Genomic DNA, 23,689 nt, shown 5'->3' with positions numbered 1-23,689 from the left:
ACAATGTATACAAATCTCCCTCCCCACAACCCACTAAAATCCCCTTTCAGGGCAAAGTGCCCCCTTCCCTCACCATTCAAACCCCACACACATACCTTCCTGCACCACCCAGCCATGCTGTGTCTGCACTCCACATAACATCCTGGGCAATTCATCCTGTGAGCATTCCACCCACACCCCTCATCATCCCTCCCTCCTTCAACATAACTTTCCCTCATTTTGATATCATACTCAATGCTGAAGATTCCTGGGCCTATGGGCAGTTCCCATCCTTGTCCTGTCCCATGGAGTACATAGCAGGAAGGAGACTCCCTTGTGCCACTTAGTCTGTGAAGAAGCTCTGGAGTTCCTTCTGGTTCTGCTGTTATATGAAGGAGGATTGGGGCATTGGCGGCCTCCTTGCAGAGGTTATCTCACGTGACCTTTGATCAGGGATAGGGAGTGGTGAAAGGAACCTAACTGGTGAGAGCCCATAATTAGGTAACTTTCTATCAGGAGTTGTGAGAGATTTTCATGCACCGTGGCGTTTCTCAAAGTTATTCAGCCAGCAAAGAAAATAGTTCCACACCCTGGCCATATCATTAGAGTAAGAAAGGGTTGGTTTGAGGGTGTTCACATGCTTGCTGTCTCTTCCTGGGTGCAGCAGGTTCACGTCACATGAACGAAATAGAGTTCTCTCTTAACTCCTGTTTGTGGTTCCTGAGATAGTATACCAGAGGGCGCATGCCAAGCAGCTGGAACTCCTAAAAAGGCCAAACAGGGTTTTTCTGTTTGCTCTCAGGGCGTTCCTTTCTATTGTTGTTTCAGGTGGACAGGGAGGTCTCCCTGTCATTCAAACAGGTGCAAAAGAGGAGGTGCTTGGGCACATTTTTCACTTCCCCGCAGCACACAGGCTCTTTTTATTCTTTCTTGTAGAGAGCATCTTGTTTCTTTTCTCTTCTGTTTGCTTGCTGGCATTTTTCTCTCCCCCCTTCCCTTGATCCTCCACCTCCCGTTTATCTCTGTGATCACTGGAGCTTTTGCTACTGCCCGTGGAGCAGAACAATGCCTTACACATACCGGGACGCGAGACCGCAGTCTCCCACTCTACCTCAGAGTGCTCATGCCACACACTCCTCTGGCCAGACATATGAGGAGCTGAAGTGCCACTGCCAGCAGAAGGGGACCCTATTTGAGGACTGCGACTTCCCAGCCAATATCTCCTCTCTCTTCTACAGTGAGAAGCCCCCCATCCCCTTTGTATGGAAAAGGCCTGGGGTGAGTATGAGGTTGTTCTCACGTTTGCTATGCGTCATATCTCCAACTCTCCTGCCAAGAGTCAGATGACACTGGACTTCTTAATGATAAATCAAAACAAAAAGGAACATAAGAGGGGCAGAGCGCCATACGTGTATATGGAGCTTTATAGACACAAGGGGTGAAATCCTGGCCCTGTCGAAGGCAATGGGAGTTCTGCCTTTTCTCTCAGTGGGGCCATAGTCTCATAGATTTCACCCATAGTCTCTGCCCCAAAGAATTTCAGTATGAATCAGGATCTGCTCATGTGGAATAAGAGAGAGAATTTTGACATGGTCTGTGTGTGGAGAGAGATAGAAGTACACGTATAGATGGATAGATAAATACAGGTGTAAATCAGATCTCTTGTAGCTTTACATATAAGCAATATACATGTGCATGCTGTATGTCTTACTTATTTTTGGTCTGACCCTCCTCTGGTGGTTTTTACAGCAGTGTAACTCCATTGTATTCAATAGAATTATTCCTGGTTTGTGCCTGTGTAATCCAGAGTGAACTGAGTCCATGATTTTTAGTCAATTTGTAAGGGCCATATTTTCCATCCTCAGTAAGGGCTGTGGTAGTTCGTATCCACAGCAGATTGAATGTTGTTGAATTCAGCGGTGCTACTCACATGTTTAAAGTTAAGCACCTGCCTTAATCTTTGCAGAATCGGGCCTAATGTAAGACCAGCTGCATAAATGTGTAGCCAACAATTGAAGGGGCAGAAGAAAAATGATGGAAACCGTAATCAGATCATACCATGCACAAACAATGTGTACAATGTGGTGGTTTTGAAACATTTTTTTTAAATTACATTTAAAAATTCCATATCAAACCATAACTCCTGTAACCCCTTCTCATCTCCTCTACCCTGTCAGAAAACCTGACTTATTCACTTTAGAATTTTGCATTTAGTTAGTTTTGTTCTTTGGTGCCCCCTTCTGTAGTCTGTATAGTAGCATGCTGAGTAGTAGTCCATATAGACTACCTCCAACAAGCCTGCTGCCTAGCATTATTCCTAGACAAACGCTATGTTAAGATAGAGCTAAGGTTGAGAGTACATATGAATCATTTAGAGTAAAAGACATTCCGGGTACATTATAATGATCCCAAAACCTACTGTTATAAACTAGGTTTCAGAGTAGCAGCCGTGTTAGTCTGTATCTGCAAAAAGAAAAGGAGGACTTGTGGCACCTAAGGTGCCACAAGTCCTCCTTTTCTTTCTGTTATAAAACTAGGAAATCCACAGTTAAGGTTAAATTTAAAAGAAATTCAAACATGTTAAGGTCTGGAAATGCAGATGGGCCACTCAAGCAACCTTAGCTGTGCCCTGTCTGCCATACACTTTTCAGTCAGTAAAAACTGGCTGAAATCTGGTGCACAGGTTACATTTGAAATATTTGTTAAGGATTAATGCTCATCTTTTCCTGCCATACTTCACAACTGAAAGTTTCTCCTTCAACAGGAACTTTAACTCAGCCCAGTAATGACACCTTGAAGGGGGAAGAGAATGGAAAAATAAAAACAAACTTGTCTTTAAAAATTGATTTTAATCCAAGCTGCGGCCACAGACCATAAAATGCCTTGATCCTAATCATACAGGTGTGGCATGGCGTCACTGCAGTGCAGAGTTAAGACTTCTGTCTTTCAGCTAGGAAGAAAAATGGAGGGAAATTATCACTGATAAAAAAAATAGTCAAGTGTAGCCTTTGCACAAGATTTTAGTGAGTTTTAATTAAAGAGCCTGTGTTACTCTGTTACTAAGATTTTAAGGGCAAAGCAAGGGTCTGCCAGCGGGTGCTATATTTCTCAAAAGATCCATTCTTAGTTAATTATAGTTCCTAAACTAATTAACAGATTTACTGGTAAAGTCTCAGAAAATTCATTTTGTATCCAAAGTGTATGTGCTGTAATTATGGGAAGGATGCTCTCTAGTTTTCATACAAAACAAAGAGGCTGAATCCCCGCTTTAAGGGAAAAATTCAAACTTAACTATGGAATTGCTACAGACACTTCTCACATCAGGTCCTACTCCCCAGGCTGCCTAACCCACATGGGACTGAGGTCGCCCAGGTGCTGTCTCTACTGCTGTCCCAGGGACAGGGTGGCTTCCTGCAGGTGCTAGGTGTGAGATGGCATAAAGTCCATTGACTACATCCAATTGTGGAACATATATTCTGAAGATAAGCTATAAATTTGAAGGTGTGGTCATAGTGAAATGATGTGGTTGTGTGATTCTTACATACTGTATCTGGTACCAACTGCAAATATTTGCAAAAGTCCTGTTTACCTTTCCCTCTGAAACACACAGTGACTATCAAGTAGTCAATAATGTTTTTTTTCTACCAGGGGTCCATTAGTATCATAATTGTTCCAAGTCATTATTTGGAGCAATGGAGAGTGGTCTGTCTTCAGCGTCTCTTCCAGATCCAGCTGTCACTAGTTTTTGCAAGCTGAATTTGGAAGAATTTCAAGCCAAATAAGTGACTTGACATGGGATGTGCCTTTAGGCTGTGATTTCTGCTGTGTGTGCGTGTGAGCAGTGTAGCAAGAAAAGCAGCTAACAGGAGGAGATAAGAAGGTATAAGTTACAGCAGCCCATACCCTACTTTGAGTTTCACCTTCTTCTGGCTCTTCAGCATGTAAATCAAGCCAGTTTAGTCTCCCTTTCATATCAGTAAGTGGGAATAACGGAGGCTAAGTGTCACGGAGTTTTGTGTATGCAGTGTAATTGTAGCTGTGTTGGTCCCAGGATATTAGAGAGACAAGGTGGGTGAGGTAATAATATATTTTATTGGACCAACGTAAAAGTTGGTCCAATAAAAGATATTCCCACACCCATCTTGTCTCTCTCTGTTTGTGTAAGGGAGACTGACTAATGCTGTCTCTCTCATCTGCCAAATTGACCTGGCATTTTTAAAACTTGAAGAAATAATCATCTGTGGAATTTAAAAAAACCTCAAATATTATTAGAAGTCAGATAATAAACCCTCTATATAGTAGTTTGTGTAAAGAATATTAAAATAAATGGAGTAACTGCATTGCCAGCTCTCAGATTTGCACCCAAAAATAGCTTTATCTCCTTTATTCAGTATAAGAAGGACTTTCTAATTTGTCAAAGGTGTGTGTGTGTGTACACAGTATAGGCCAGCTGGTGTACATTCGCATAACCTCACTGAAGTCAATAGAGCCCTGCTGATTTACAAAGGCTGAGGATATGGACCTATATGCCAAATCCCAACTGCTGTAAAATAATAAAAGCTATTTAGCAATACTGTCCTGCTTTCTCTTTCTTATTGGAAAAGAAAACCTTTAAAACTATATCTTCCAACAGATACTTTTTTATTAATGTTGGAGAACATGTGACCCCTTCCTCATTATTTTCCTCTTGGCATGATCCACCTCTCTTTTCTCTATACCCTGATGTATTATTTAGATTGTTAGTGGCTAGCCCAGCATAAATATCACATGTTCTGTAATAGTCAGTGCCTAGGAATGTCACAGGCATTTAAATTACGGAATGAAAAAAACTAAAGAATTTTTTCCCCATCGCTTGCCAATGCAAATGAATTTGCGGTCTAGAAATGGACTTGAATCAAAACTCTCCTGATCTGAACAACCCCCACCAACCTCCAGAACTAGAGCTGAATGTTGCAGTCAGTTTGGGGGCAGAGGTGAAATGTAAGATCATGAAAGTGAGATTTCTTTACACCAGTTCAGACTCTCTCACACCAGCTTACACACACACTCTCAATATGGAAGGGAGACCAAGTTATTGTAATTTACCCTCTCTTGAGCCAGAAGAAACTATAAATTAAAGTAGTGTTTGGACTACTGTGAGTATCACCTTCTTTCATCTCTTTGGTATGTAAGTTACATCTACTTAGGGAATGTCTACATGGGGAAAAGTGACCTGAATAGTTATTGCAGAACAATCCATTCCACAACAGCTATTCCAGTCAGTTTCCCCAGGTATGTATCATATTCTGTAGTGTAATATAATGTCAATTCCCAGATTTTGGAGGAGTGTTGGTGTTGGAATGAAATCATATTATACATAGTAAGGCATTGCCATGCACCTGTATCTGCATTCCATTAGTAAGAAACATGAAGGTGTGTCTTGAAAGTGCATTCCATGTTTAGTTTGTAAATAGCCTTTTGTTCAATAATTATTGAATATGCAGTCAGGCACATAGCCAAATCAGCAAATTTGCCATGGAGAGCTGTAACATTCTCCTTCCTGTATCATGGAATACTATTGCACCCAACAGTGGAATTCCCCTCTGTGGAGGACAGGGGGGGTTGCGCAAACTCTGCTGATGGGAATCTCTGAAAGTCATTCCATCAGTGGATTGCCTGCCTGCCCTGGTCATTGTCCCTGTTTCACCCAATACCTCCCACTTTGGGGGTTGAGTTGGGCTCCTTATGACCTCCCATCTCCCCTTTGTAAATGCAGCTGCCACTACTTTGAACCACTGCAACTCGCCTCTCACCTAGCCCTTGCACCACCATTCATACTGGATTAAAATGACAGGGATCAGGGCCTTCCTTCAAGGTGACTCCTGGATACTGCGTAGTAACAACACACTCACAATTCTAACAATGTAATATGGTAGGGCTGTATATAAGCAGAACAAGAGCACCTGTAAAGTCACATTCCCAAAGTGTGGAGACTGCTATGCAAAATCACAAGGAGAAGTGATTTTAAAATTTAGTGCTCCTGAAAGGTGTAGGCTTGGTAGCCCTGGAAACTGAAATCTGTTAAAGCAGACAAGGGCCGCCCATGGTTCAGATTTCATGCCCATTCATTCCTTGGGACCTGATTCTCCTCTGGGTTACATTGTCATAAGGGACATTCAGGAACATTACCCCCGATTTACACTGTGGTAAGCAAAAGGAGAATTGAGGTCTACGTCTCTCACGAGAATGGCCACAAGGGTGCTAATTATGATACAGAGATAGTTCTCTAGGAGCTGCCCTGTGACCACTAACTCATTTTACAGAGGCTACCAAACAATTATCAGACAGTAATATGGTTTGGTTACTATTAATCTAAGACAGATTCCCACTAGTGGCCTGGACTTGAAAGGCTCCTTATCTCATTACTACGACAAGTCATTTAGTCTTGTGGGAAGGGTATTTTATACAAGTAGGATATGAACTATCATTTGTAAAAATGAGCTGGGATACCTCAATACCATGCTATCATCCAGAGCTAGATGGTGTTGGTTACCAATGTCCTGGCCTCGGGAGGTTGTGCACAGAAAGAGTACGGTGGTAGATCTGTGCACCCGATACATAGGGAGTAAAGGTTATTGAGGGAGGTACACAAAGTTTTAGGGCGTTTGGGGACAGATTGAGTTAATCATCTCTCTCTTAAAATGTGAGTTTCTTAATCGCTTCAGACTTAAGCAGCATACTTAAGTTCCCTTTAAGCAGCAATTCTAATACAATGCCTATTATTAAAATAAAAATCCCCCTCACTTTTTCCTCCACGGTAATGTTGTTAGGACTATGAATGTTTTTTTTTTTTTTAAATCATTTAGTTACAGGTCGCATGTCAGGGTGTATTTAACAAGCAGGTGGGTCAGGTCATGACAAGTTCTGGTTTGACTTGCCAGTGTTTTCTGTAACTGTGACACATCAAACTCACTACTGCTTCTTGATGAAAGGCATGTGGCTTGAAGGAATGTGGGCAGGTCACTTGCCCTCTGCCACTTCCTTTGAATCCAGGAAACACTCTAAAGGTGCCATCCTCATCCCTACATGAGCATAAATTATGCTGATTTAATGTGTGACTTACAGCTCGGGCTAATGACTTTAATCGCCCGTGGACGTTTCTCATTTTTACCTGCTGTGCAGATGTTAATGTCTTTCTTCTCCTCCTCTGTAAGACTGTGCTCTTTTGGCATGTTTGTGTTTACTTCAATAGGAGCAGGATTGAGCCTTTTCGTTACAAAGATGCAGTATTATGCTCCATAAAGGCTGAAAGGTGTTGAATGCTTTCCAAGTGAGACTAAGCTCCCTCAGTTTTCAGTGATATCTAAAGGACCAGATCGCTGCTCTGCTCACTGCAGAAACAGGGCCTGGGGGGAAGGTGGCTTTAAACCACCTTTGTGCCTCACTGTATTCTTACCTGGGCACCCTGTGTAAATTAGAGCAGTCTCATGGTTGCTCTAGCTTGTACTCAGCCAGTATCAAGTCTCTTGGGGCTATTCCTCAGATGAAAATAGCTGCAGAACAGGGATAATCTGAACCCTTCCCCCAGCCATAACCCCAGCACACTCTATCACGGTGCTGCAAGGGGGATCTGGCACAGAGCCATTTTCTCTGGCTTTATGCCACTCAGCAAAACCCTTATTCTTGAGGCCAATTCTACCCTCCCTTTGCCACCAAACTAGCATAAAGAGACCAGGATGGAACAGAGAACTGGCTGCAATATGCTCAGCACATTGCAGGTGGGGCACTCAACATGGGTTGGGACATGCAGTCTGATCATTGAGAGGGTGGGTCGCTTTTTTAATCACTTGGCTGCTGCCTCCTGAATTGGGAACTTTGGTCAAAATGCACCTCCAGGGCTACCCCGTTTGCCAGGTCCACTACTAGGTCTTTAACAAGTCAGCATTCAAATGGATTCACAGGGATGCTGCCGTATGCAGCGGGGATTATCTGCAAAGGGGGTAACTCCAGAACTTGGCAATATTTCATGGCAGCAGGTCTGGGCGTAGCAAACTGGCTCATGTAGATAGCAAAGTGAAGGGCTTGCCACGTTATAGGGTTTTATGTGATGTTGACTACCCACTTTGACAAATACCCACTTTTTAAAAACATGAGTTGCTATAAAGCTTGTTCAATAGGCATGAGAAAACCAAACGGTGCTGCTGACCTTTATTTTCCTGTGGAGATTGTCCGTGTTTTATCCTGTGTGGAGTCAGGTACACTACATATGATCTTTACATATAGCTGCTGCTATAAATTGCTCTGAACATGCACCCTTATGTGTTGGTGTATTTTTAAACTTATTTAGATGTGTAGATATTTTTTAAAGCATCTCTCCCACTTCCTAGGTGCCTAGAACCAAAAATGTACACAGTATAATACATATACAACTTCAGCAATTTATCCCTATTCCCCACCCCAACATAACAAAATAATCACACACTGTAAATAATACCCCACCCTTGCTGAGCGTATTAATCCCCAGCCATCTGCCCCATGTACAAAAGCCTGGCAAAACAGATTCACTTTATAGTGTGCCCTGAAAGTCTAAAACTGCAGGCTGTTTAACTTACTAATTTTGGGATATTGCCAGATTTCATTGCCCGGACCTGGACCTGGACTTGGGCCTTGGTTAGCTATGAAGGAATCAGAATCTTTCAACACTACAGAATTATGACTATTAAATACACTAAAACAAATACAAACCAACTCATTTTCCTTCTAGGGAACTGCTGTGTTTGAAGGATTGCATTTGTTCCCCTGTTATTGTTTTTCTATTGAACTTCATCCTTCTGCAAAGGCATCAATAAAGCGGCTTCTTGCTCAACTGCTTAACTGAAATAGTGTGGCCCCACTTGTGACAGATATTGCAATTGTATGCAATATCTTTAGGGACCATACCGTATTCAGTTTATGGATCACTATTGGCCAGGGATCCTATGCAACTCCAGGGGGCAGGCTAATCACAGCTCCTCCAAGAACCAAAAACAGTTGAGGGGCGATTAAGGAACCATATAGGTTGTAAACACCTCCAGAGATATACTACTCCCAATGTGGGGGTGGAGGGGTTGCAGATACTGGTTGAAACTGGGTTTTCCAGAGACCACCAAATAAAAAAAGGGCTTTTGCTATAACGAGGCTGGGTTTCAACTGACTGAGGGCCTGCTTTCTGATCCAGCAAATGGACAGGACCTTCTGTCCAAGGGGACTCCTGGGTTGGAAGGACTTTGGCCTACCAGGGCCCCTAAGACTGATGGGTGGATCTCTGGTTAGCTTTTAGCATGTCTTGGTTCTTTTGTTGTTCATTATGTTTTCTCTGGAATCTTTTCAATTATTGTGCTTGCTTAGAAAGGGCAGTGCAGTAACTTGTTACTGCTGGCAATACACTGTTCATAGCCCTCGGAAAGAAAGAAAAAAGCACAAGCACTGGCCATTAGGCAGACTGGGTGGCTGGGGACATCGCATGGCAAGGCAAGAGGCTGAGCAGTCTTAAAACCTCCAGTCACATGGCATGGGACAAGGGTCCCTGCCCAGAGATAGGTGACAGCTAGAGACCTGAGACCTAACTGGGCACTCCTAGTATGTGCCACAGAGGAGGGAGCCTTGAAACTGTTCTATCACTTATACAACCAGTTCTGCAACAGGATTTTAGGACAGATTGACTAACTGGATGCACAGGACTTAAACCATTTTGTTCAGTTGAATTCCATGAGACTTTATTGGCGTGACAAGCTATACAAATGTTGCCAAAACGTAAGATAAAGCAGACAACTTAGGTATGTGTCAAAGGCATGTACAACATCCCCAGGGTAGGGTTATGTACAGTGCTTAGGGTCTGATCCCCTGTGTCCATTTGCCTCAGGAAAGGTTTCATCAGGCAACAAGCAACCGAATTCTGGTACAACGTGAACCAGAATTCACTGAGCAAGGATCACTCTTGCTGGTGCAACCAGGGGGATATTTAATCAGAGGTGGCTGCCTCTTTTCCATTGGACTGTCCTTTGGGTGGAAGCAGCTTAAAATTCTTCCAGAGATCCACAGAAGCTGCTCCACTACCAACTACTGCTGTGACGTGCTGAATCAATGCACTTGGACCCTGTCTCCTCCTGAACCAGCACCAGCCACTTTTTGGACTGTGCTAGTCTCCTCCTTCCCCTGGTGGAAGGAAATTACGGACGGCTACTGTGTATCACCATATCATCACTTGGTGGATTTTCCATCTCAGGGACCCTGTGTCTGAGTGGAAGCTGGCACAGTCATAGGATGAATTTATCCCATAGTGTTCAGCCTGGAATAGAAACAGGACAGTTGGGTGATATTTATTGGCCACAGTAGGTGTAAATCATGCAGAAGCTGCGTTCCCCAGTGCTTCAGAATTATTTTCTTTCCCTAAGAACAGAGGAATTGCCATACTGCCTCAGACAAGGTCCATCTAGTCCAATATCCTGTGTCTGATGGTGACCAGTGCCATATGCTTCAGAGGAAAGTATAACACCCCTGCACTAGGCGCATCTCATCCCAATCTCTAGTAATTAGATATTGGCTTAAATCCTGAAACATGAGATTTAATATCCCTGCCACAATTTTGTATTGTCATTAATTATATTAACGCTAGACATTCTTGAGATCCATATAAATGTCCAATGATTTCATAAGTTCTTGGCATCAAAAACTTCAAGTTTAATGAATTCCAGGGGTGCTGGAACAATTTGTATAGTGAAGGTGCTGAAAGCCATTGAACCAAACTGTAAACCCTATATATGATGGAAACCACTTCAAGCCAGAGGGTGAGGGTGTATGTACCCTTAGTTCCAGCACCTAGGATGAGTTCCACAGTTTAATTACACATTATGTGAAAAAATATCCTTTTAATCAGTTTTGAATTTCCCACCTATTCATTTAATTGACTGTCCCCTTGTTCTTGTGTTATGTGGTAGGAGAACAGAGCTCCCAATCTACCTTGCCTAGCCCATTGATGATTATTGTATATTTTTATCATGTCCCCACTTATTCATCTCCTTTCTAAGGTAAACAGTCCCAATCTTATCAATCCCTCTTCACAAGAGACTATTTCCAGGCCTAGGATCATTCTCATTGCCCTTTTCTGAACCCCATTGATTTATATAACTGCATTCTAATATTCTCCATACTATTCGCACGCCACTCCTTATGCGACGTAACATCTTTGCTGCTTTTTTACCACAGCTGCATATTGAGCAGAGAGGTCTTAATTGAGCTAGCCATACTTATGCCCATGTCCCTTTCCTGAGTTGATCCAGTTAATTTAGAATGCTGTGAAGTGGTTTAGTGGTTTACATTATCCCCTCCAGTGTGCATTACTTTGCAGGGATTGACATTGAGTTTCATTTGCCATTGTGTTGAAATGCCTCAGAAGATGACATGGCGTCACTGAAAGGTGTTTATTCTTATGGTATTGAAACTGCTACTGCATAGAGATAGAGGGCTGAATTATGCTCTCACTTACACCCCCACAATCCAATTAACTTTTAGGAGCTTAGCATTGTACAGGTTTGGACCCCTAGCATAGGTGCTGGGGGGGCTACCGCACCCCTGGCTTGAAGTGGTTTCCATCATATTCAGGGTTTACAGTGGCTCTCGGCATCCCCACTATACAAATTGTTCCAGCACCCCTGACCCATTGTGATTTCTGTGGGATTGTGCAGGTATAACTTGACTACTGACTTAGGTACATCAAGGTAGTGTGCATCTGCAGCCCTCCTGATGACACGCAGTATTCCCTAGGTAGTCATGAGAGGCAGGGTGGCTTTCTAGAGAGAAACGGAGATAGGTCACAAAATGTATGAGAGAACATTTTGTCCATGTTATTTCTTTTCTTTCCCTAGGGCCTGATCCAAAGCCCAGTGAAGGCAATGAGAGGGTTTCCGTTGGCTTCAATGGGCTTTGGATCAGGCCTTCATTCTGTAACAATCAATTCTGCCAGCTTATCTTTATTGCTCTGGAAGGCAAGCTACATGTTTATACTATCATATTTTCTGTGTGTCCTTTATATTAAAAAAGTTTCTCTTTGTCACTGTAGTAGATCCCATTGTTATAGAATATTGAGGTGATTGCTTTCTGGTTGTCCTGAATGAATACTGGCTGGTTCCATTCACAGATGGGGACTAGCATCTGTCTTCATTCTTGAGGGAGACAAGAGAAGGTATTTGTAGCTACATGTATTCCAGCACAAAGGTGGAACTGCGGGGAGATCTCTTAGGTGTGCCAGGGAGTCTGTGAGGGTAGAAAAGGAGAGGGAGGCCTATCCATTGAAAGAAAGATGATCCAGGGGTAGGGCACTCGCCTGCCATTTTAAAGGAGTGGGTTCAGTCAGTGCTCACCACAGACTTCCTGTGCGATCTTGGGCAAACTTCTCTATGCCTCAGTTTTCCATCTGTAAAACAGGGATAAGAGTAGTTCCCTAGCTCACAGAGGTATTGCAAAGATAACTACATCAAAGACTGAGGCACTATAGTCAGAGAGCCATAGAAATACCTAAGATATTTCGATAAAAGGGGTACTTCAAGGACAAAGATCAATAAGGACCCATCATTAAAGGCTAAGATTCTGTCATGAATATTTTTAATAAAAGTCATGGCCAGGTCATGGGCAATAAGGAAAAATTCACAGAATCCTGTGACCTCTCCCTGATTTTCACTAAAAATAACCACGACAAAATGGGTAGCCTGGGCAGCTGCGGTGGGTGGGAGCTCCAAGTTCCCCCTCCACTGGTGGTTCCAAGCAGCGGGGGGTCTCCCCTTCCTCCGTGGTGGCCAAGAGCTCTGGGGATCCTCCCTGCTGCCCGCCACAGCTGGGAGCTCTGTGGGTCCCTTTTGCCACCCATGGTGGGTGGGAGCAGCAGGGATCCCCCCGTGCTGCAGGAAGCCAGATCTCTCCTGCCACCCATGGTTCCCTCTTGCCGCCTGCGACAGGGGGGAGTGGCGGATTCCCCCTGCCACCCATGGTGGCCAGGAGCGGTGGCGACGGGGAGGTGTGGTGCTCCTCCCTGCCACCCGTGGTGGCTGGGAACTATGGGGGTACCCCACAGCTCCCTGCTGCCACAGGCGGCAGGGGACCTTGCAGCTCCTAGCCTGCACTGGCTGAAGTGACGGAGATCTTTGGAAGTCACGGATTTTGTGACTTCCGTGACCTCTGTGACTAAATTGCAGCCTTACCCATCATACTCCAACGGCTCCATTCAACGAGCCACAAGTGCAGTAGAGAACCAGCGGCAAAAGTGATTGCTTTTTCTTGAAGTGACAACTTTAAGTTAGATTTCAAGGGGGGAAATCCCTGACAGATTCATTGTTTTACAAACCTAATTTTCTATCCAATGCAGAACATCCTGTGAAATTTTTAATTGAACTTAAAATAATCCAAGAAATGCCAGTCAACATTGCTTTCCTTTCTACAAGTGTCTTATCGGCTCAGCCCCTCTCAACCTTTGGACGCTCAAGGGTGTGGAGTGTCACACTTGCTCCAGCTCCCACTTAAAACTGACATTACTTGGTAAGGCAAACAAAGGTTGGGATCAGCCTTTTTCTCTTTAAGGGAAGATGTTGTGGTTGCTAACCACTGCCTATGCTATAAATGCTCTGCAAGTGAACACAGGACTTCGCTCTCTCAGGGTTGTCAATCCAGTACCTTTCATCAGCACGACGTTAATTAGAAAACATGAGAACAAATGATCGTTTCATTGTGACACGCAATAATTAGCAACAAAGGCTCAACACAGTGTATCACAGTGTCTGTACTATTGTGTGGTAGCCAGTTCCTCAAGGCTTGCAGTAATGCATGTAGCATATTGGTGACAGGTTCATCCCCTAAATGATGCTATATTTTTCCAGGCATATTTTAAATGATTTTTTTCTCTCTTACTCTCTCAGGAAATTGTTAAAGACCCACAGTTTATAACTGGAGGAGCCACAAGAACTGACATTTGTCAAGGGGATCTTGGTGAGTGTTTTCCCTTTACAGAATTATTCCACACTTATCCAAGTGCTGTGGTGCAGAAGATTCTAGAAGGGGGTGGGGGAGGATGGTTATTATCGAATAGTAATTCCTAGCTCTTATGTAGCACTTCTGATCAGTGGATATCAAAGTCCTTCACAAAGGAGTTTAGTATCAATACCCCCATTCTACAGGTGGGGAAACTGAGCCACAGAGTAGGGAAGTGATTTTCCCAAGGTCACCTAGCAGCAGAGCTGTGTCTAGAGCCCAGTCAAGTGCTCTATCCAGTAGGCAAAACTGCCTCTCCAGTCTCTTGTTCCCTAAATTGGTGGAAGAAGTGAAACTCAGAAGTCATGTGTTCTCATTCTAACCCCATACCCATTTCTGGATGCCTCGATAAAGTATTGGTTGCTGTGGAGGCGCTCGCTCACTTTCTTCCCTCGAAATTAAAGAGAGAGAGCTGTGAAAAGCTAGGGAGAAGTTAGTGCTGCCAGCTGCCATCCGTCATGAAATTCACAGGCGAGTCCCAGGATTGCGTCCTGTAAGCGCATAATAGCATCTACAGCAATTTAGAGTGTCAAATACTTTTGGGGCAGTCTTAAAATCACGATGAAGCTATCCTCATGGCAGGGCACTGCACAGACACATACTGATGTTGTGTGCCACCATATCAATGCAACACCACAGGCTGATGCCAATGTTGTGTTTGACATGATGATGCAATATTATGCACTGATGCAACTTGACTGGGCAGTAATGCCATGACATATCTACTTGGTCCTGCAAGATAAAATCTGGAAAGTGGTTACCCTCGGAGAAAGAGCAAATAAGAATACAAAAATTCATTTTAAAAAGATGAAGGTCATTAGTACAGGCACATGGTGTTATGTGACTAACTTCTAAATTGGTTTTAGCTTCTCGCTCACCCCACTCTAAACAATGGGGGTGCTTTGGATTGAATTGCACTACACTCAAAAAGTGTCACAGCTATAGAATGGTACAGAATTTCAGAGAATTATATTTTTGCTATACAACACTATAAGATCATCCAAAAAACAAAGAAAGTTTGCAGTGGTGTTGTAGCTGTGTTGGTCAGAGACAAGGTGGGTGAATAAATCAAAGATATTACTTCACCCACCTTGTCTCTCCGAAGAAGGTTTATAATTTTCTATTGAATTCTATAGGTTTTAGAGTAATTTCTGTGCAGTCTTATTACATTTCCATAGAAACTTATTCATTTAATCCCAGTGGAATTCCACAGGACATTTCCATAAGGTGTACATTGCAAGTTGGATGGTTTCCTAATATTCTTCCAAAATGGCTTATAGGGATTTTTCAGACCTTTGTGCAGTTCCCGCCTCCTGTGAGACACTCATTACTCCTTCACTCTGTGCAAACAACACAGAGCTTGCAGCAGACCTGCTGGTTTGGAAAAAGTTCACATGACTCATTTTTGTTCTGTTTCATTTGTAAGCAGTTTCCCTTCCTGTGAGTCTCTAACACAAAGCCAAGTTCTTGCCCTCATCTTGAGGAAGAAAAACACACAAAAAAGGTCAAAGTCTGGTCCTGTTGAGGCCAATAGAAACTTTGTTCTTTATTTTAGTGAGATCAGGTCTTGGCTCAGACGCTATAAGACTTCCAAGGAAGCTGAGAATTGAATGGTTCCATGTGGCATCTTGCCTGGTTGGTGCCAGGTAGCCAGCCAGTCTTCTCCTGAAGTTTTAAGTTAAACAGGATATTGATGTGTTGCTGGGTGGTGGGCAACCAGCCATCATACTCCCAGCTTATAATAGGAAGTCATGTGAAATGTCACATGTAGAGTCAGCAAATGAAGCCCCATCACACCCTTTTTTCCCCCAATGGCAAAAAGTACTTCCCAGACTTTGTGAACTTTCACTATAATGAGCTAAAGTCTGCTTTACAGTAACATCAGTGGTAACCCAAATAACAACGGACTTCAGTGGAATTCATCTGGATTTACAATGAAATAGTAAATAAGAGCAAACCTAGCCCACTGCATGGAGGAAAACAGCTGACAGTAGTTGTGTTCATAGTCAGTTATGGCTGGTTTGTGTAGCATCTCACATTGCACAGGAAATAAGATACAAATAAATGAAATCAATGTGAGTTTACTCCACCCAATGAGAACTCTTAATACATAATTAAATGCAGAACCTGTAGTACATGTAGGGCAGGACTGTGATCTTTGTTACAGTGGCATAAATCCAGAATAATTCCATTGACTTCAGTTACACCAACATAACTGAAGTCAGAATCTTACCCATACAGTTTGAGACAAGGCTGCTGCAGTATCTTTGTCCTGTAGATTGTGTATATGTTCACGATATATTATTGGTGATCTGTGTATTGGTCTTTTCAATTGGCAGGTGACTGCTGGCTATTGGCAGCTATAGCTTCTCTTACACTGAATGAAAAAACATTAGCCAGAGTTGTACCTCAAGATCAAAATTTTGGACCGGGTTATGCTGGAATATTTCACTTTCAGGTAAAACAGCATAAAATGCAAACACTTCTGGGGGCTGGGTAGCTAAATGCATTGGTCCATTTAGTGGCAGGGTTGTCTGTTTACTGTAGAATTGGATTTCATAGTGTTTAAGGCAAGAAGAGACCATTAAATCATCTAGTCCAGAGGTTCTCAATCTTTTTCTTTTAAAGGCCCCCCCCAACATGATATAAAAACCCCACAGCACACCTGTGTCGCAACAATTGTTTTTCTGCCTATAAAAGCTAGGGCTGGCATTAGGGGGTAGCAAGCAGGGCAATTACCCGAGGCCCCACCCATAGGGGGCCCTGCAAAGCTACATTTCTTAGGCTTCAGCTTCAGCCCCAGCCCTGAGTGGTAGGGCTCAGAGCCCCTGGGCTTCAGCCCCATGCAATCGAGCTTTAGCTTTCTGCCCTGGCCCCCAGCGAGTCTAATGCTGGCCTGGTTGGTGGACCCCCTGAAACCTGCTCGCAGCCCCTAGGGGGGCCCAGATCCCTAGTTGAGAACCACTGATCTAGTCTGACCTCTGAATGATGTCTGAGTTATTCAAAGCAGTACTTGCTAAACTCACCTTAAGTGAGAGTCTTGAGAAGAAACCTAGAAAAAAATTTAATTTTTCACCGTCCCACGCTGTTTTTCTATTATAAAGGGAAGTACAGTGTTAGAAATCATGGCATCATCCCAGAAAGGTTTAAATACCCAGGGCCAAATTCTACACTCAATTACATGTGTCCAACCCCACTGCCAGGAAGTCAAAGGGGTTACATAGTCATAATCAAGAGGAAGACTTGCCCCTACAGTATATGTAGGTTTTTAAGATGGCTTGAGTCACATGACATTTTATATCTAGTTCAGATCAAGAAATATAATACAATTCCTAATGACTTTTAATATCAGTGTATCTGACTTAGTTCAGATTCCTGCTTCTTCTAAATCAGGGGTGGGCAAACTACAGCCCGCAAGACGGATTCGGCCTGTGAGCCATTTTAAGCCAGCCCACAAGCCGCACCACACGGCTCAGCCCCACTGTGGCTGGGGCACTGGGTCAGGGGCCGCACCATGTGGCTCGGCCCCGCTCCAGCCGGGGAACCTGCATCCCTTCCCACACCCTTGCCCCAACCCTGATCCCCCTCCCGCCCTCTGAACCCCTCGGCCCCAGCCCAGAACACTCTCCTACACCCCAAACTCCTCATCCCCAGAGCCTGCACCCCCTCCCTCATCCCAACCCCAATTTTGTGAGCATTCATGGCCCGCCATACAATTTCTATTCTCTGATGTGGCCCTCGGGCCAAAAAGTTTGCCCACTCCTGCTCTAAATAGTCCAATATAATGTAATAGAGAGTGATAGTTATATACATTTTTAAAACAAACTTCTAGAATTTAATATATAATTATAGGTGCTCAGACACCATGGTGGTGGGCATGATGTAAGAACATGGATCGAATAGAATAGATCTCTGCTATAGAATTCCTTAGGTTGGTTTAAAAATTCTATATAAATTGTATATTCTGCTAAATGTTAGATTTTTAGAATAATTTATATAGAACCTTACTTAATTTCTGTAAAACTCTATTGGAGTTTATCATAAGGACTCAGAGAAATTGTGGGGGGATGTACAAAATTCCTGCCTGCTATGAATTCAGTCTGTTACTTACTATTTTGTCCCATAGCACTCAGTATCCTTCAGTTTGTAATGTATATGTTAATTGAAAGTCTGTCCCAAGACACAGCTCTCATATGAATTCAGTGTAGTTTAAATAATTTACTACAGTTTGACGCTACAGCATATATAAAGTGGCTCAGGATCAGAATATTGTTGCAGTTCCAGGTATGGCAGTTTGTGTCTATGGAGGTTTCACAGCAGCTGTGTCTTTGTGTCAGGTTTAGAAAATAGAAGCCCACCAGTTTCTTTATTGACTTGATTGAGAAGAGGCTTAGTGGGGGAAATGTGGTGCTTACTTTGGGTCAGATTTCACCTGCCTCACAAAAGCGGTGAGATTTTAGTCTTATAACAGCCCCCAAATGTTACTGAGACACTTTTGGAGCATGGGAATATGGTAGTTAGAGAGGCGTGCTCGCCTTATGAAATATTACAAGTTATCGAACAATTCTCTCATCCTCCATTCAACACAGTTTTGGCAGCACAATGAGTGGCTGGATATTGTTATTGATGATCGATTACCCACCTTTAAAGACCGCTTGGTTTTTCTACACTCGTCTGAACACAATGAATTCTGGAGCGCCTTACTGGAAAAAGCCTATGCCAAGTAAGTACTGTCTGCCTTTGGTGCATGCATTGCTCAGTTTGTCATACAATGAAAATCGTCAGCTTTTATTTGTTCATTGCAGTTTCCTCAGCCTTGACCTGGAGATACTATGTCCTAAATTAATCCCCGATGGATTGATTCAACTTCCAGTAATGTCAATGGAGAGACTCCAGTTGGCTTCAGTGAGAACTGGATCAAGACCTAAAACCTGCTCTCTGTTTTTCTGCTGAGAGTGCTAATAATGATGCCAACTGTTATGGCTAAAAACTGGAATAAGACTATCTACTGGTTTTGCATCCAGCAGGTCACTGAACAACTTACAGCAGGGGTTCTCAAACTGGGGGTTGGGACCCCTCAGGGGGTTGCAAGGTTATTACATGGGGGGTCACGAGCTGTCAGCCTCCACACCAAACCCCGCTTTGCCTCCAGCATTTACAGTGGTGTTAAATATATTAAAAAATGTTTTTAATTTATAGGGCGGGGGTCACACTCAGAAGCTTGCTATGTGAAAGGGGTCACCACTACAAAAGTTTGAGAACCAGACTTACAGTATGGTCACTGCCAGCCTGTGCTGGATTTGAACCAATAATGAATTGGAAATTAGAATGAGGAGGTGGGGGAGGGGGGAGAGTTTACAATGTAATTAACAAGACTGAGATTCTCCTGTCACTGAACCCAGTTTTTACTCCATTAATTTCAACTGAGTTACTGCTGGTTTACACCAGTGTAAATAGGTGAGAATCCGGCTCAGTGTAACCTAAAAACAAAAGGTTTTAAAAACATTTCTCACTATGGATGTGTAACTTTCAGACTGAATGGGAGTTATGAAGCCCTAAAAGGAGGCAGTACACTAGAAGCCATGGAAGATTTCACTGGAGGAGTTGGAGAAATGTACGAAGTCAAAAAGGCTCCAGAAAATTTCTATGAAATCTTGGGAAAAGCTCTTGAAAGAGGTGCATTGGTGGGCTGTTCTATTGATGTAAGTAAAAGACTAGAGAGGGTTTAGTTTTGTGGGGGGTATTTTTTAAGTAAAATTTTTAAAAAAAACCCACTGAAATTAATAGCGAATAATTTGCAATAGTAGCAAATAAGCACTGCAATCATTTATAACCAATAGCTGTAATCTAACATACATACAATACCAGTTTAGTCATTATGGCAGCTGTTTGGAAGAAGAGAGTCATTGGATTTCAGCTTTGTATGTGCAATTTATGTATGTATGTAATGTGTGTAATAACAGTGAATTTTACTTCCTGGCTCCATTCACCTGACCTGGGTCAGAGGTAAAGCTGTTCACAGCCCCTGTCACAGGGCAGGAGTCAGTGTCTACTGGCTTCAGTGATTGCTGTTCATCGAATCATAGAATACCACGGTTGGAAGGGACCTCAGGAGGTCATCTAGTCCAACCCCCTGCTCAAAGCAGGACCAATCCCCAATTTTTGCCCCAGATCCCAAATGGCCCCCTCAAGGATTGAACACACAACCCTGGGTTTAGCAGGCCAAAGCTCAAACCACTGAGCTATCCCTCCCCCCAATTTTACAATGTTACAATTTTTGTGCTATTATTATTTTTGTCTGCAATCCTGAAGTAAGCTCTATGTAGGCACAGGGGGGTTTGCAGAGTCAGTGCCTGAGTTTGTAAATTAATGTTGTTGTTCATGAAAGATACCAGATTTAGGACAATCCTGGAGTGTTGGCAACCCTAGTTACAACACTGGATTTATCCATAGAAGAGATACCACATGGGCAGCAGCTGTAAGCTTCCTTACACTACTCTGCCAGTGTGTCTTATCCCTGACCTAGAGGAACCTGCCATAGGGGTAAGAGAAGATAATTCACTCACCATCCCCACTAGATGCTTGGTCTTTTCCCCCTGGAATGCTGAGAGCATTCCTATTGATGACAATCTTAATAGAAAGTCCCATATTTTTCTAATATGTGAAACAAATAAAATAATTTTTTCTGTTGCGAAAGTGTCTTCCCTAAAAGGCTGTGCCAGTGTGCAGTATTGTAGGAAGAGGAAAAGCTATACTGTCATTCACAGTACCTTTTAGTACAGCCACTTACTTCTCAGTGTATCTAGCTGTGACGGGCCCGGATACTGACAGAGTGTCACCACGTACAATGTCCTCTCAAGGAAGGGTATGTCAAAGTGTATTTTCATATTTCAGACCAGCAGCGCAGCTGAGTCAGAAGCTCGAACCCCTTTCGGCCTCATAAAGGGTCATGCTTATTCAGTAACTGGCATTGATGAGGTACGTCCCAATTGTTGCTATGTTGACAGTATGTGGTGAAGAGTGAGCTGGCAAGAGGTGCAAACCTAGAGCTGGAAAGTGAAAGATCATAAATCCTGTTCTTCACATCTTCTGGATGCAGTTTGGCTGGCGAATTGGGGTGGCTGCAGTGTATGAGGAGGGGACTGGATTTTGGCAGGCCACACAGGGCATGCCCCTTCTCCCCCAGTCTAAGGTTTTGTGCCCAGCTTCTTGTGCCTAAAGGAACTTAGGGGGTGAGGCCTGGGAGCCAGAGGACTGTATGTATCTTCTGGTTCTTCCCTAGAACTGAGTGAAAGTTTTCAACTAAAACTTTTTTTGGGGGGGACAAAAAATGTTGATTCTGTGACACTAAATATCTTATGAATTTGTGCTGATTTCACCAAACCGATTCGGTTGGGAAAAAAAATTCTGTAAAAACCAAAACGTTTAGTGTTGACATTTTTGAAGCATGTGGATTTTTGATTCAAAACCACTTTTTATTTTGAAATGTCCTTTCATTTTTTAGAAATTAAAAATATTTTCAGATGCACGAAATTGAAACGGCATGGTTCATTTTGGGTCAAACAAAGTGATTTGTTCAACCTGAAATTATTTTTTTTTCAACTTTTGGGGGTTTGCCAGAAATATTAGACAATTTAATTTTCAGTTTGGCCTGAAATTTTTTTTTTTTTTTAATTTACAGCAAACTAAAAACTCCATTATTCACCCAGCACCACTCTTCTCCCCTGTGAAGTGAAACTCTAACACAGCCCAGTGGGAGGTTTCTCCTTCCTCTCCACCATCCCTTCTACCCTCTGCACATTTGCTCCAGCAGAGTTCCCCAGTGCCCAGAAGTGTTATCTAGCCTAGGCACTCTGGAGAATTGTCTCTTAGTTAATGACAGCAGCCAGCCAGGGATTACTACAATAGCAATAGTCCCATTATATTTTAAGGCCACTCAAGAATTTCTCTATTTTTGGTCTTCCTATTTAGGTGAGCTCCCGAGGCCGAAAGGTGCAACTCATACGGCCAAGAAATCCATGGGGGCAAGTGGAGTGGAATGGCCGTTGGAGTGACAAGTTAGTTTTATGTATAACAACTATTTGTATTGAATAGAGGTCAGACTGCCGAGGAGGGAAGTCAAGTCTAATTAACAGCCTACACATGCAGAACAGTGCTGTTGTCGTCCTAACATCCTGACTTCAGTATTGTCAAGACTGCTCAGCTACCATTTAAAGAGGCACTGTCAAGATTGTTTAGTCCCAAAATGTAGGTACTGTTAAAAATAGAAACAAAATCCACTATTAATATAAATGTCATTATTTTTAAGATAATTCCAATGGAAAATGTATAATTTGTATTATTTAAACATTCCCCTGCAGTATTTGCAACACAAACATCCAAACACTGTGCTATTACAGGACAGCTGGAAAGTGCTGAGGTAGTGTGTAGGAATTGGACAGTATCTCTTTAAATATTTTGTGAGCCCTCTAATGGCACTTACTGTGTTCTATGTTTCTGAAGCCAGAGCTCCAAGGTATATATTGTAGGTAGGCCTTGCATGTTGTGTAGTTATTAAAGACAGTTATTTGGACCACACTTGCCTGTGTGGTTCCTTCATATTACATTGGCTGTGTAAAGAGCAAAAGACCCAACAAATGCCAACTGGGAAAAATTGTGAAGCTCCCTAGCCTCTTTCATTATCCAAGCTGGATGAAATGCAAATAGTCATTTAAAAAGCAAACAGCATAAATGGTGAACAGTAGATTCTATTCTGGAAATTCCTACTAGTTTTAAGAGAAGGGATATTTGAATCAATGCTGGATTTTTCATGTCTGAATACATTTATACATGGCCTGTTTCTGAGATCACTTACATTGCTTTACCTCCATTATCTTCAACTGAGTTTTTCCTGATTTACGCTGGTATAAATGAGAGGAGACAGTTCCATAATACATCCTGACAGCCCCTTTAAAAACAGTGAAATAATTAGCAGATTTGAATCAGTGCTGGAAATTTATCAAATGTCCCTTCTCTTAAAACGATCAACAAATCAATCCCAGATATTTACATTTCCAAGTGTAGTTATGATCCTTAGTAAATTCCAAAAATGTGAGAATAGTTTAGCAGTATAATTAGAGATTATTAAATCTCAAAAGATTTAGTAGTTCAATTTAGAATAGGTATCCAGCCATTTGAGATTTTTAGCCAAAGTGCTGTATCTGCCAAAAGGGACTCTGATCCTGCATGTGGAACTGCTAATGCTGATCACAGCGTCCACACAGAGTCCTACTGAAGCCAGTGGGTCTCCATGTGGGCCTGGGAGTCTACACTAACACGTTGACTTGCAGGCTCAGGGCTTAGGTTAGTGATCTCATTAGAGACTTCTGGTACTTCCTGCTTAGAATCAGGTTTGAAATATACACTGCTGTAAGAGCAGGCTTTCATTAAACATCTAGGCTTTTCTGCTTCCATCCCTGCTAGAACCAGGAATGGCAGCAGTGAATGGAAATGAAAAAATAGATTTTCAGTTGGGTCATCAGGTATTTCAGTTTCTCTCTCCACTCATCTGTACAATTAAAGAGCACCATCCTGCTCCCACTGACTTCATCTGGGAGCACCGGATGGTTCTATACTAGCAACAAACTTCATGGCAATAACGATACAGATGCACAGCAAGGTTTACAGTACAGTGGAT

General features: G+C 42.8%; 1 protein-coding gene across 1 annotated transcript in view; it reads left to right on the top strand.

Annotated features, from left to right (window-relative positions):
- The first annotated feature begins 893 nt into the window (after positions 1-893).
- Positions 894-23,689, top strand: part of CAPN9 (calpain 9) — a 48,374-nt gene continuing 25,578 nt past the window's right edge. Inside the window, exons 1-7 of the mRNA XM_073335250.2 lie at positions 894-1,257; positions 13,902-13,971; positions 16,353-16,471; positions 18,603-18,736; positions 19,547-19,715; positions 20,908-20,991; positions 21,985-22,070. Coding sequence (XP_073191351.2) covers positions 1,045-1,257; positions 13,902-13,971; positions 16,353-16,471; positions 18,603-18,736; positions 19,547-19,715; positions 20,908-20,991; positions 21,985-22,070 — 875 coding nt within the window. The 5' untranslated portion in view covers positions 894-1,044. The remainder of the gene's footprint in view (positions 1,258-13,901; positions 13,972-16,352; positions 16,472-18,602; positions 18,737-19,546; positions 19,716-20,907; positions 20,992-21,984; positions 22,071-23,689) is intronic.

This window comes from Lepidochelys kempii, chromosome 3 (genome assembly GCF_965140285.1).
Source record: "Lepidochelys kempii isolate rLepKem1 chromosome 3, rLepKem1.hap1, whole genome shotgun sequence".
In the NCBI taxonomy this organism is placed as follows: domain Eukaryota; kingdom Metazoa; phylum Chordata; order Testudines; family Cheloniidae; genus Lepidochelys; species Lepidochelys kempii.
Note: the sequence above shows the minus strand (reverse complement) of the source record. Positions and strands in the feature narration are given on the sequence as shown.